This window comes from Bacillus rossius, chromosome 2, assembly GCF_032445375.1.
Source record: "Bacillus rossius redtenbacheri isolate Brsri chromosome 2, Brsri_v3, whole genome shotgun sequence".
Lineage (NCBI taxonomy): Eukaryota > Metazoa > Arthropoda > Insecta > Phasmatodea > Bacillidae > Bacillus > Bacillus rossius.
The window spans coordinates 27019560-27032958 of record NC_086331.1 but is presented as its reverse complement, the minus strand read 5'-3'; the positions used below and the strand labels follow the sequence as shown (position 1 = coordinate 27032958).

The 13399-nt window shown below is 33.8% G+C and overlaps 1 protein-coding gene across 5 annotated transcripts in view; it reads left to right on the top strand.

The window, feature by feature from the left end:
• LOC134529189 (arginine-glutamic acid dipeptide repeats protein-like) overlaps positions 1-13399 on the top strand; it is a 197176-nt gene that overhangs the window by 92877 nt on the left and 90900 nt on the right. For all 5 annotated transcript variants that reach the window (XM_063363029.1, XM_063363027.1, XM_063363028.1 and 2 more), the window contains 2 exons: positions 2488-2645; positions 4433-4631. In XM_063363029.1, coding sequence (XP_063219099.1) covers positions 2488-2645; positions 4433-4631 — 357 coding nt within the window. The remainder of the gene's footprint in view (positions 1-2487; positions 2646-4432; positions 4632-13399) is intronic.

The window sequence follows — 13399 nt, the reverse complement described above, 5'->3', positions numbered from 1 at the left end:
CTTTTTAACAATGATATGTTTCTAAAAAAAATTTTTCTTGTGACTCAACCATCCAGATTTCTGCATATCGAGATCATGTCAATCTGACTATGGAAATTCCGCTTTACCACAAAACCTATGTAGCCTTTTTCAGAAATTTATGAGTGACAGAACAACTTTCAGTGTAGATGATTTGTGAAAATTAGTACCATAGAATTCCAATACTACTGTTTATCTACATGTTTCAGTGCAGAAATAATATAAGTGTGTTGTAGACCAATTAAAAGTTTCATTGTTGATATTTGCAAAACTCTTTAAAATTAAAATTTCACAGATATATTGTTAAAACTTGGCACATCGTTATTTTAGTTGTATGTTCTGTGGCAATTGCCCATCTTTTTTATTAAAAAGGTATATGACAAACTTTTTTGTTCTTGAAGCATAGTGTCAATACTGCACTAACATGAGAGAGCCATAATACAAGCATAAGTACATAATCTGCCATGAAGAACAAGATTATTTACTTTTTGCAAAATTGGTTACTAAACCAATACTGTTGTCTCTAGCTAACCTAGGCATAGTGTAAGTTTATGTAAGAAATAAATTAGAGATTTTTGTGCAGGCCAAGTGTGTGTGTACAGAGTCCAACACCTGCTGTGTACAGTTAGTTGTTAGCTGAAGATTATGTAAGATAGTAAACAATTACAGTACAGCTCATAAATTTTACATTGTTTTAATAAAAAGGTCAGGTAAAGGCCAGATATAGTGTTTATTGTTTATTTGAACCTAATTTGTTAACAAGCTTAAGTATTCTTATTTCAAAGAGCATTGAGAAGGGTGGAAAATGTGTCACTAAGCAGGAGTGAACAAGAAATGAAAATGTTGTCACACATATGTAAATGTTAATTTTATTTTTATAATGATAATTAATGACATACCTCAAAAAAATTAATCTAGATGAAATATTGGAAGTTAGATTTGTTATTTGTAGCTGCCAGTTTTCACATAGGCCTAAAATATTTCTAAGATAATTTTATTGATGTCTTCAACCAGTAACATGCTCGTAATGGTAAACATGACTATGCTTTAGTATGTAAAGTAACATAATTGTGAAGCATTAGTTCTTTTGTTCATTTATGTTATTCAAAATAATTAAATTTTCCATCCATTTTACTGTTTTAGTAAAATATTTTTAAGTAATTTGTGTCCACCATTTTCAGTGTTACTTAAGTGCAAAAATTTTGCATTTTCTAATGAATGTTCATGGCTTTATTGCTCTAATACACTACACAAAATAGCATGCATCATACCCTTGTCCCACACGTCATTTCCTGCCTGTCAGCACACCTGCGTTCATTTTCCTCCCTCCTGCATCTTCCTCCCGCCTGCCTTGCTACACCCTTCACGTGTAAACACCCACTCTTTCAGCTGAAATAACATTCCTTGAAGGTAGAATACTGCCCTTTAGTCAATCGCTTCATAACCATTGTAACTTAAACGTAATGTAATATGTTTATTTAAATTCAAATGATGCAGATTGTTTGTTTTAATTGACTGACCATATCTCACAGTAGATGAAACTTATTATTTTTTCTTAGTGAGGTGGCTTCAAAACTGCTGGGTTTCTGTTCATGACCAATAATTTAGGAAACAAAATATGATCCGCTGTACATAAAAATGGAAGTCTTGGAACGCTTTGTACCCGGTGAATAGGCTGTGGACGTAAGGAAAGTGCATGACCATAAACTCATGTCCTTATCACACTTTCCACTTTTTCCACACAAAATGCTGTACTAGTAACAGAATGGCAGGCAGGAATGTACAGAACACATTAAGTTGACTAGTAGTGTGTTCATACATTACCTCTGTGTCTCCATTATGAGTTGTTCACACAAGGTCATGTGTCACACCCCTTTGCTTGACATTGGTAATAAAATCCCTTGCAGCACTTAACAGTTTTGAAGGTGTAAATATTGCTAGGGATGTGTTTTCATGTGTAACAAGTACTTCATTGTATATATTTTTTATTTAATATAACATAATTACTTTTATTACTGTATCATAGTTTTTATGAAGGTTAGGAAATACTAATTTGTGAACACTGTTTCAGGAATTTAACTTTCAACTTTTACAGTGTTTGTTATTGTTAAACTATAACTCAATTTATGCCATTCATATTTTGTCATTTCCCAGGAGCATTTAGGACTTGCAGTGTACATGTACACACATACCTAATACTTTTTTAACCTTTGGTATTTGTTTCTTTTTACAGTAAAAAAAACTCAATTGTACAGTTTTCCCCTTAAAAACCATAATGCATGTTCATGCATGGAGCCCTTTGGTTTTAAAAAAGTTGAAAGCGAGGATTAAACACACAGCTCATAGAAATTGTGATTTGGTGTATTTTTTAATGCAACTTTGGGTGTTCTAACTTTTGTGGGCTAATTTCATAAATATCATAAGTATGTTTGCAAAATTGTGTTTAAGTTAATGAATTTGTAATTTCAGAGCGCATGCACAAGCACATTCTATGAACGCACAGCAGCAACAGCAGCAGCATCACCAGCAGCAGTCGCATTCTCAGGGAGGGGTTCATTCGAACGTAATCCACCCGACCGGACATTCCCCAGTGCAGATGCAGTCATCTGGTCTACCTCTACATTCTGGTAAGTAAGCACAGAGATGTGTGGTGTTGGTAGAAACAAGATTGTATTGTATGTAAAACTCAAAAATAATTTTTTCTTTCTTCAAAATTTTGGTGGTGTTAATTAATTTTGACGTGACAACATCTAATTAATCGATGAACGCCGGCTGCACGCACGAAAAAGTGTCTCGTTATGCACATTGTCCCGTTACACTCATTTTATATTGCTCTTTGCTAACCGGTACCTCCTAGCATTGCGACCGAGTCCGTGGCGTAATTCTGATTTCATGCATTTCAATGTAACATTTTCATTGCTCGTTGCTAACCTGTTCCTCCTAGCATTGCTGCAGAGTCCGTGGCGCAAATATATTATTTTTGACTGCATCTTGGTGTTGGGTAAGCCATTTTCCTTCACATCATCCTTGAAACACTCCCATTTGTTTCCTACTTTTCCTATCATCATCCTATCCTTAACAGAATAACACAGATTGGAAGAAGTTAAATAGCAAACATGTATAAAAGTTATAGTTAAAATAATCTCTTTTTGTTAAAGTAATAAACATATTTGAATTAATGAGTGCAAGTAAAAGTAAATTTATCAATTAAATTGTAGATTTAATTTCACTCCTTTGTATCCATACAAAATAGTGATAATTCAATAAAAATGATTCAATTTTATTCATAAAAGTATGCAATCATTTATTTCATCAATGTTTTGTTATGACGATGTCACGTTAAACTATCGTCCGTAAACTGACTTTACAGACAACCAATTTTTTTCGAAATTATTTATTTGGGTTAGTTACACATATATTTGTAATAAGTTGCTATGTTGTTATTTTTTAAATTTTTTATTTATTTTTCATGAAAATAGTGCTATGTTCAGTATATAATACAAGAAAATGTTTCTTAATAGAGTTTTTACCCAAAAAGTTTCATTTTGATGCTGCACGTGCTGTATTTTTTTTTTTGTGTAAGTCATTTGCATTGTAAATTGAGGAGGTTGCTGCAATAAGGGCCTATGGGACCATGGGCCCTTTTTGGGAAGAATACAAAAATGAATTCTATATGTATATCTTAATCTCTGTGATCACCAAACATTATCCAGAAATTTGAATTTATTGTGTTGGTATGAAAAGTTTTATGTGATGATATGAACCCTTTTTGACGAGAACCATTTTAATTGTTGAAAATTTTCAGATATATAGATTACCTACTATTTTGATGTGTTTGTGTATTAATAGTTGTATTTAAAATGAGTTAATGTATGTTAAATGAACAAAAAACTATTCTGGATTTAGTGGAAAAGGAGGTAAACATAAGTGTGTTGACCACCAACAAAACTTTGCACTTTGATATCTCAGAACATTGTTTTGGAGCATGGGCCCTTATTGCAGCAACCTCCTCAATTACTGGAGTCGATTTACTTACAACAACAAAAAAATTATTTGTGTTTGTACCACAAAAAATAATTTGTAAAGGTTCTAGTTAAATATAAGCAATGGAAGAATATAATTAATTTTTACAATCGTATTTGCTCATGTATTTGGTCATCATTTACAAGGTAAAATAAAGGCTTTAATTGAATTTTCAATAATGAACATATTTCAATGGTATATGTAAAGTTTTGTTTGAATTATGTTTAAATAACTGTTGTATTGGCTTACATTTTGTTTTTATTTTTATCACAATTCAACTTAGTCTTGTTCATAACAATGGATTATCATGTGTGAATTATGTTTTAGTGGCCATAATTAACTAGCTGTCATGTGCTACATAGTTATTAGTTTCTGAATGTTTATTTTGCAGGTTCACATCATACAAATCGTCATTTATCTCAAGGTCTTGTGGATGACATGAAACCTGAGGCTGCGGACATGGTTGACCATCAGATGATTGTACCTCAACAAGAAGAAGAAGAAATACCTAGTCCAAGCCACGTGCCTCGAGGTCCTAGCCCTGAACCAAAGATAGAGGATTCGGAATGCCATCGGAGTCAAAGTGCTATGTATGTTCTGTTTTACTTCTTTTTAAATCAATGTTAAATACATTGCAACTTTTGATGAGATGTATTTTGCCATGAGATCATAGATTTGTGGTTTCTGATACACAAAAATTTTATCAGAGTTCCTTATCATTAAGTCTGACTTCTGTGGTAGATAACGGCAATTTTATCATAAAAATAACATGCTTTTGCTGTAAAAAAAAGCATAGTAAATAATATGTTTCAAAGTAAAGCAATGAAAATAGGGTTTTTGAAATAAAACAAAGAAAATTTGTTGCACTAAAATTTATTATTTAACGGTAACTATTATTATCATCTGTATTAATTGTATAAATCAAAACATGTTTTTACTTAAGTCAGCTTTGAATTAAAATTATGTAAACATATATTTGAATCAATAATTTCTTCTTCAATAGCCAATTTTTTAAGATGAGTATTGATGTAAAAACCACAAACTAAATATGGTTCCCAACTTTTTGCAAAGTAAAAAAGCTTCCATTTAATGTGCGTAGTCAATGCACTACACTTGCTAAGCAAAGTGTCTTCAAACCATTTTCACATAAATATTTGGTCACATTTGCCAAAAACTTCATTCACATTCATGGTTGAAAAATTAACTATTTTTGGAAATCCAAAGTAAAAAATAAAATGGTTCTGGCATAAAATTAAAAATAAACTTGAAATATACCTTCTTTTATTGCATAATGGTCGCACGCGCGTAATCGTCGCACCCATATTTTAGGACGTCAAAAATTGGATAAAAAAAACCTCTCGCGTAAACGTTGCATAATGTTTTTGGTCCCGCTATTAGATTCTGAGCGCTTTGTGTGGGTATTTTTTCCGTATAAAACGATGTATTTTAAAATAGAAATCTAATATATATTCGGACATTACCACTTATTTAATTAACGGAAATACAAAATTGTCTGACGTGTAAATTATCTTTGAAAGACTTTTTAAACTTCATCCGTTCGTCAGCGTCGCCGCAGTGTATCCCGTTCAAAACTGTAGCCAGCGCTTGTTGCAATCATTAATGTTTGGTTATGTTGCTTCCCGTATAGAGCGTGCGCATGTAGCAGAATATCGATATCTCGCCGATTGCATATAACGCACGCTCTCTATCAGGTGCTGAGTTAACTACATTTGATAGCCTGCATTCTTTTGTGTTGTGTATTACGGTAGTTACACGTTCCTTCAGCTTGCATTTGGATCACAGATATTTTCTATTTAAAGTTGAATAAAGGTTTTTGTTGTATGACTTATTAATTTAAATTGTTTGGCGTGCTCTTTTATACTTTCCTTTTTAAATAAACGTACTTTCCATGAATGGGTTTTGTTTTATGAATAACTTTATCTAACAAAAAAATTTTTTTTCCGCATAATCGTCGCACCCCTACTTTTCAAACTTGATTTTAGAATAAAATGTGCGACAATTATGCGAGAAAACACGGTAATGCTAACATTTTAATAATGTTCTGTTGTTACCACAACAAGCTACTGAAAGTGGACTGTTCAAGCTCATTAAAACATATGCTGCATGCCATAGGTGGAGCATATGCATTTGGCTCTGGTGGTGAGAGTGTTGTCTGATGTGTAAATTAAAGACGTTTTCAAATGTTATAACCTTTCTCTTTTCGTCTTCGTCGCTGCTGTGTACCGCTTATAAAAATGTAGCCATTCATGTTTGGTTATGTTGATTCCTGTATAGAGCGCGCACGTAGTCGAATATCGATACAGATAGTTCACCGATTGTATGCAACGCAGCATGCTCTGTCTAGTGCCAAGTTAACTACATCTGATAGCCAGCGTTTTCTCGTGGTGTGTACTATGACGATAGTTATGCGTTCTGACTCACGTTCGCGTCACAGTTTTTTTTTTCTATTTAAAGTTGAACAAAATGTTTTTTTTTTTTTTTGCATGAATTATTAATTTAAAGTGTTTGGCATGCATTTGTATACTCTACTTTTTAAATAACAGTACTTTCCATGCATAGGTTTTGTTTTTACTAGTGATGGGATTTTCGATACTTCGATACCTCGATACCTTCGATACTTGACGGTATCGCAAAGTATCGAGTATCAAAACTGTAAGTTCGATACATTTTTTCGATACTGGAATGCTTGTTCATTTGTATTGAATTAAGTTTTGAGTCGCCATTGTACAAAATACAACTACAGTAGAACCTTGATGATACGTTCCCGTTTCATACATTTTCCCGTGTCATACGCCGATTAATTTTGGTCCCGCCGAAAGTACTATATTTACAATAGTTTACTTTTCCAGAACATACACTTATAAAATCATTAATTTCCCGTTTCATACGTTTTTATGAAGCAGAAAAGTCCTAAAATTCACAAATTTTTTTGTTATATTCCTCCTGATAAACTACGTTTTAATGCTTTTATTTTGAAAAGCGTTCAATGTTTACCTTTGCAAACGTAAGAAAATAACTATCGAACCATAGATATTTTGTAAGGCCTCTGTTTCTCATCTCAGCTTTACTTGATTATGGACTGTATTTTACATTTCTGGTGGTTTTATTATATGTATATATAATGATGAAGTCATATCTTTCATTAATATAATGCAATTATTTACACATTATGTATTTAAGTTTAATCTGACATTGTGCTGGTATGCTAGATTGAAAAAATTTTTTATTATTGCCATTCCCTTTTCATACACTTTCCCGAATCATACACCATGTTTGTGCCTTCCGTTGAAAAGTGTATGACAGGGGTTCTACTGTACTAGAACAGCTTATTAGCCGTAATTATGATAACCAATAGGCTTACATCAGAATAAATTATAATTATATAAGTCGTTACTGCAACTTGCCAATAGTAAACAAACGGTAAAGTAAGGTTAAGTTGTTTTTGTTTCGCGTTCAAGAAGTTACGTTTTTCGTACTAACACTTCTGACATTGAATTCACAGGAAATTTAAAAAATAAATTTTAGAAATATCGAGCACTTAAAATTCACATTAATTGACTCCACTCGCAATCCGTCGCAATAGTAACAATAACACGCCTAGTAATAATAGTCAACATCATAGAGTAAGTATGTGTCTTGTCTCTCGTGTATGGTAAGTACCAGAGATTTGTATAGATATTATGAATGTTTTCAATTGCCGTGGTCGTATAATGACGTATGTTGGCGCCACCAGTGCGAATATCATTGTTTGCAGCAATTTTATTTAAGAGAGCGCTATCTTTATTTACATTTGTTCGCGGTAAAAAAAAGTGTACTGGAAAACAAAGGGCTAACTCTCTTGAAGATAGTTTGTATTTCGCTTCTATTTTTTATATTGATTTTTATACTCAAGTCTTTAAAGTTGTTTGCAGTTTGTATTTTTGTAATAAAGAGGGAATTTATATAGTTTAAAACTAATTTATGTTAGTTGTAATAATTGTTACATAATGGGAAAATATTTTTCCCTGGAGTATCGAAAGTATCGAACTGAAAAAACAATACAGAATCGAGTATTGAAAGTGTGGTATCGTCCCACCTCTAGTTTTTACAAATAATTTTACCTAAAAAAAAATGTTTTTTTCGCATAATAGTCGCACCCTTACTTTTCAAACTTTATGTTAGTATAAAATGTGCTACGTTTATGCGATAAAATATAGTAGTTTAACTTGCATAGCAAAGTCAGAAAATTTTTTAATTGAATCAAGTTGAGCTGTGTTCAATAATAATACAGTTTAATTGAGTTCAGGCTTAATCATTATTTAGTAGGTGTGTGCAAATATTAATTTTTTAGTTTGAATTGAATAAGAATAAGAATACAAAATCACTATAGAATATGAATATCGAATTTGAATAGTAAGAATGAGAGTTAGAATCCCACAAAAAAAATTTTTCCACAAAGTATAACTAATATGTATGTAAAGAAAAAGAAAATCTTTAGTGTAGTGGCCTTCTCGGTAGAGAAATAATACTAAAGTGAAAGGTTGGTTAGGTTAAGTCAGCTACAATAATTATTTGTAAAATTTTGTTAAAATACGTATTTAAATTTTGAAGAAAAAATAATGTGTTTTTAATTATGCAACTAACCTAAATTAACCTAACCAAACAACATTTCATTTCAGTTCCTATTCACCTTATTTTTCAGAACCTGCTACCCTACATATTGATCCAGAAAATTGTTGTAAATTGCAAAATAACATGAAATCCAATCCATTTCATGAAAAACATGAATTTTTGTATAATTCTGTGTTCCCAAATTATTATTTAAAGCTCATATTTATATGTTTAAACACTAGTTACTCATGCAGTTTTGTTAATAACAGCCAGGTAAACTGTATTTCAGTTCAGCAATATTATAAATATAATTTCTGCTAATTTCATATGATATCCGAAACCATTTTTTTTTTTTAGTTGCAATGTCTATTTTGTCATAGATACATACAGCAAGTAAGCTGCTACTGTGTCATGTAGTGTTGGATTGATTGTGACTATCAATTTATACACTTTTGAAACTATGACATTCATTTCTTTAAATGTGAGTGTTGCTATATTACAAACTCACAAGATATGCTGTGTCAAATATTCATAAGCTAACAAATATTCATTTTTTCAAAGTGTTAGTATTGGAGGCCAAATTGAATACAAATAATATCCTATTCTTAATAAAAATTTTGAATATTTGCACAGGCTTATTGTAAGTTCTTAAAAATTGAGTTGAGCTCTAGTAGTTGAATGTTTTTAGTAATAGTCCAGTGTCACAACTTAGGCAAAAAATTTAATTAAAAATTATCAAAATTTGTGTTTATTGGTTTTTCTAATTGCATGTTATTATTCTGTAAGACCAGCATTGTGATACTGTGAAACCTCATTAATAAAAACTTGAGGGGACAGAAATTTACCTATTTTGTAATAACGAAGTTTGTAATAACTTAAACTTCTCTAATACATTAGTACCTCATTTCCTGTTTGTATTCTTTCTTCAATATATACTTTCACTTTACACTAAAGAAAAATTTTATGTATAATAGTGTAATAATATTGCATCAATACTCAAGTCATGCCCAAAAACCTGACATAAAAAAACACAAAAAGTTTCAATATTTTTTTGATTAAATTCATTCATTCTTTTTTGTATTATATCGTTAAATAAGCATGTACAAAAAATTGTGGTGTTAAAAAGTTTTGGAATCAGAATTTACATATCAAACAAATACTCTACTTTTGCATTTAATCTCAATTTTAGTTCACCCTTGATAACTAGTAAATAAATATTACGAAACAAAAACTTAAAACAAAATGACAACAAAAACTGAGACCCAAATGTGAAACAGAACTAATGTAGCTTACCGATATCTATCGTCGTAGTGCACACTAACCACGAAAGAGTGTGGGCCTTTAAATTGGTTCACTTGGCAAAAGATTAGAGTCCGTGCACTGAATGCAATCGGTGAGCTATTGATATTGATATTAAACTGTGTGCGTACACTCTATACAGGCATCAACCTGATGCCAAACAGTGCTCCACTGCGTTGACGTAACAGAATTTAAAACATGTCTGAAAGAGAATTTTCACACCGGACAGCTTCGTATTTCTGTTATTAAATAAGTAAACTGTAATAATTTAACGAATTATGGATTTCAACTAAAAAATAAGTTTCATACGAGAAACAAAGAATTTTGGGCAACTTCAACATCAGGAATAATAACATACATCATACATCTTATGGAGAAAATGGCGGGATTGAAAAATGTCATCATATTTGATTGGAAATTGTATTGAGTGAGAAAGTCTTAAATGAAATTAACATAAATAAAAACCAGTGTTTTACGTAGTAAATGAGATGTGAATAAGGGGAAGAAAGTAATTTTCGTGGTGTAATTTGAAGGAAAGTATTGCATTCCATTTAATAACACATAAATGGGACCTAAAGAAATTGTCATTAATTTCAGGAAATGTAAACATCCAGAACACATACATGGGTTTCACTTTAACACTTTGTATTATCAATTCTTAAAGATTTCTGAAACTAGTTTTGGGCCACAATGGAACTTTGAATTACATATTACCCACTATTTCGTATTATAAAAACGAATTAACATTGAACATCCTATTCATATTGCTGAGGATTTAAACAAGTTTTGTAATAACGAGGAGTTTGGAATAACCGATATTGTATTAACGAGGTTTCACTCTATTCAAAGTATTTTATTACATGCAACTAAGGATGCAATGGTTCTTTTAGGTTAGGGACTTATAAAATAGCATAAAATCGTGAACGGTTGTTTAGGGTAGGCTAGAAACATTAAATAATTCTGTGCCGGAAATTAGGCATTCCGTCACCTTTTTTAATTTTTCTATAATTTAAAATTTTTTTGGGATTTCTTATTTTTTTAATTTATCTAGTTGTTAAGGGGGTGATTTACTTTTTGTTAGGCCGGTGTACGCCACGTATTTAATATTGGTGCCAGTGGACCGAAGCCCCTTTCTCAGGGGGCCAATCTGATATTTTGCTGTCTTATGTGGACATGGTCAGCCCGGTTGAAATTTCCCTCGCCTGCGGTCACGTCCCGAGTTTGTAATTTTATTCCCTGCATGACCAAAATCGCATAGAGCAGCTTCTGGCCTGCGAGCTGCTTCTTCTTAGAGGGCTGCTGAGAATAGCAAGTCTCGTCACGAAGCAGTCTCCAGTGGACCGACGTTCTCAAGCTAGTGGCGTTTTCTGTCCTCCCCTTTCCTCTCTCTCCACCTCACTTTAGTTCTGAGAAATCAAGCTAGGAGCAGTGACCTGACGGGACGATGGCCTAATTCAAGGACCTTCTCCCTGGTCCGACAGAGACGTCCCCGACATCTAGCGGAGGAAAAAGTAACCGCGGGCCTGGTCGCCAGCATGCAGAGCTAACCCTCATGACACCTGGTGGCAAGTCAGCTCACCGCCTCAGTTAGTTCCCCTTTACGCCGCTAGAGAGCAGCGCCGCGGCGCCCTTAGGCCCTATGCTTCGCGGCCTGTAGAAGTCTATTCTTTGTAGCTTCCTGTTGCCACCGGTAGAGAGTGCGCATGTCGTGTTGTTGCCACGCCCGCCTTGGGCACCTCCGCATGTTTTCGGCCCTGAGCCGAACCTCCCCCCCCCCCCCCCCCCCTTTTTTTTTCTTAGGGCTGAGCGCCCGATTTAATTAGAAGCTTTGACCGCCATTGCCGGGCACTTAGTTCTTCGATCTCGGCTACTGACCACGTCTTCTCGGCTTCCTCTGTGCTAAGAGGCTTTTCGCGGCAACGGCGAATTCGTGTGCACAAGGATGTAGTCAGTTGCTTAAGGGATGTGATCCCATTTGTACAGTAGCCAGGCAGATGTAGTATTTAGAAGAAGTCATGTTTAGTTAAATTTTATTATTTTTTTTTACCTTCCTAAAAATTTTAGTTTCTTCCGCGCTTCCGCGAATTCTCGGTACGCGCCATCCTGATGTCGGCGCGAGACACCTTGCGAGCCCTGATTTCACACCCTGTTTGGTGAGTAATCCTTTTTTTTTCCCCCAAATTTCCGTTGTTGGCTTTTCGCGCCAACTGTGTATGACTGTCTGGATGCAGGTCTAATTCGTTTTGAATTTGACATGTGTTTCAGACAGGGTCAAAGTTTCCGGGGAGAGAAATTGCTCCCCGCATGATCTTCTGGACCTGCTGCTGATTTCCCCCTTTAGAAGAGTTTTCCTCTCGGTCCGACGTCACCCTGGGAAGACCCGGGTGATATAAGCTATATATATATATATATATATATATATATATATATATATATATATATTCCACTTGCATCGAATCAACTAAATTCACTAACAAGATACCAGCGAGCAGGGCTTTAAGAAAGTAATCTTCAGGGACATGTAAAATCAAGGAAACTCATGTATATGTAATCGTTAGGAGAATCAAATTTTGGTGCAATTTTTTAAATTTTTGTTTATGTAATCATTTATTTGTTAAGGTGTAATATGTATGGTTTTAAATAATCTCGGGGCGCCCCCTTAAATTTGTTACTTACTAAGATCTTTATTGTCATGTTGAAATAATGCGAAAACAAAATATCTTAATAATAAACCAGGAAAACCTATAGACCAAGCTCCTGATGTAGTGTATTTATTTATCAAATACCTTCTTCATTTTATCGATCCACGAACTCCCCAAGTTACTAGTGTGCAGGGAGTGTAAATTTTGTCTTGTGCACCACCTCGTGCCCCCTCTGGTAATTAACTTTAATTTTCTTTGTATTTGCCCAGCTGTTTCCAAGGAATTTTTTTTTAAAAATAAAATAATTTTATTTTGAGGCACGAGGGGCGTTACAATAGGTAGCAGAGCGTTGTTTGGTCTATAGGCATACCTAAATCGAGTAGGCATACCTAAAATAAAATTTAAAAAAATATATAAAAAAAATATATAATTTTTTTTTTTTGTAAAACCAATTTTGTATTTTTAACATTGTAAACTGATCGCTGGTACACCCTGTAGTTATATTGCGTCTTCTATTTTTAAATTATTTTGAGTTTTAACGTCACGCTGGGACGGTGTTCTGCGCGCTGTGTTAGACACTGCGCGGTCTTGTCGGGGTCACGCCCGCGCAGGCAGCGCGTGTTATCTCGTACGTGACTATCTTCCGACACAGCCCTGTTCCTCCCGCACACCCCTCTCCCTCTGTCCTTCGTGGCAGACGACCTTGCGAGTGGCAGGTCGTTCCCCCTGTTGATGTATACAGGTGGTGCAAGTCAAGCTGACAGTGGAAGTTCGCGCAGTTGTTTGAGTAGCACGGCGACATTATA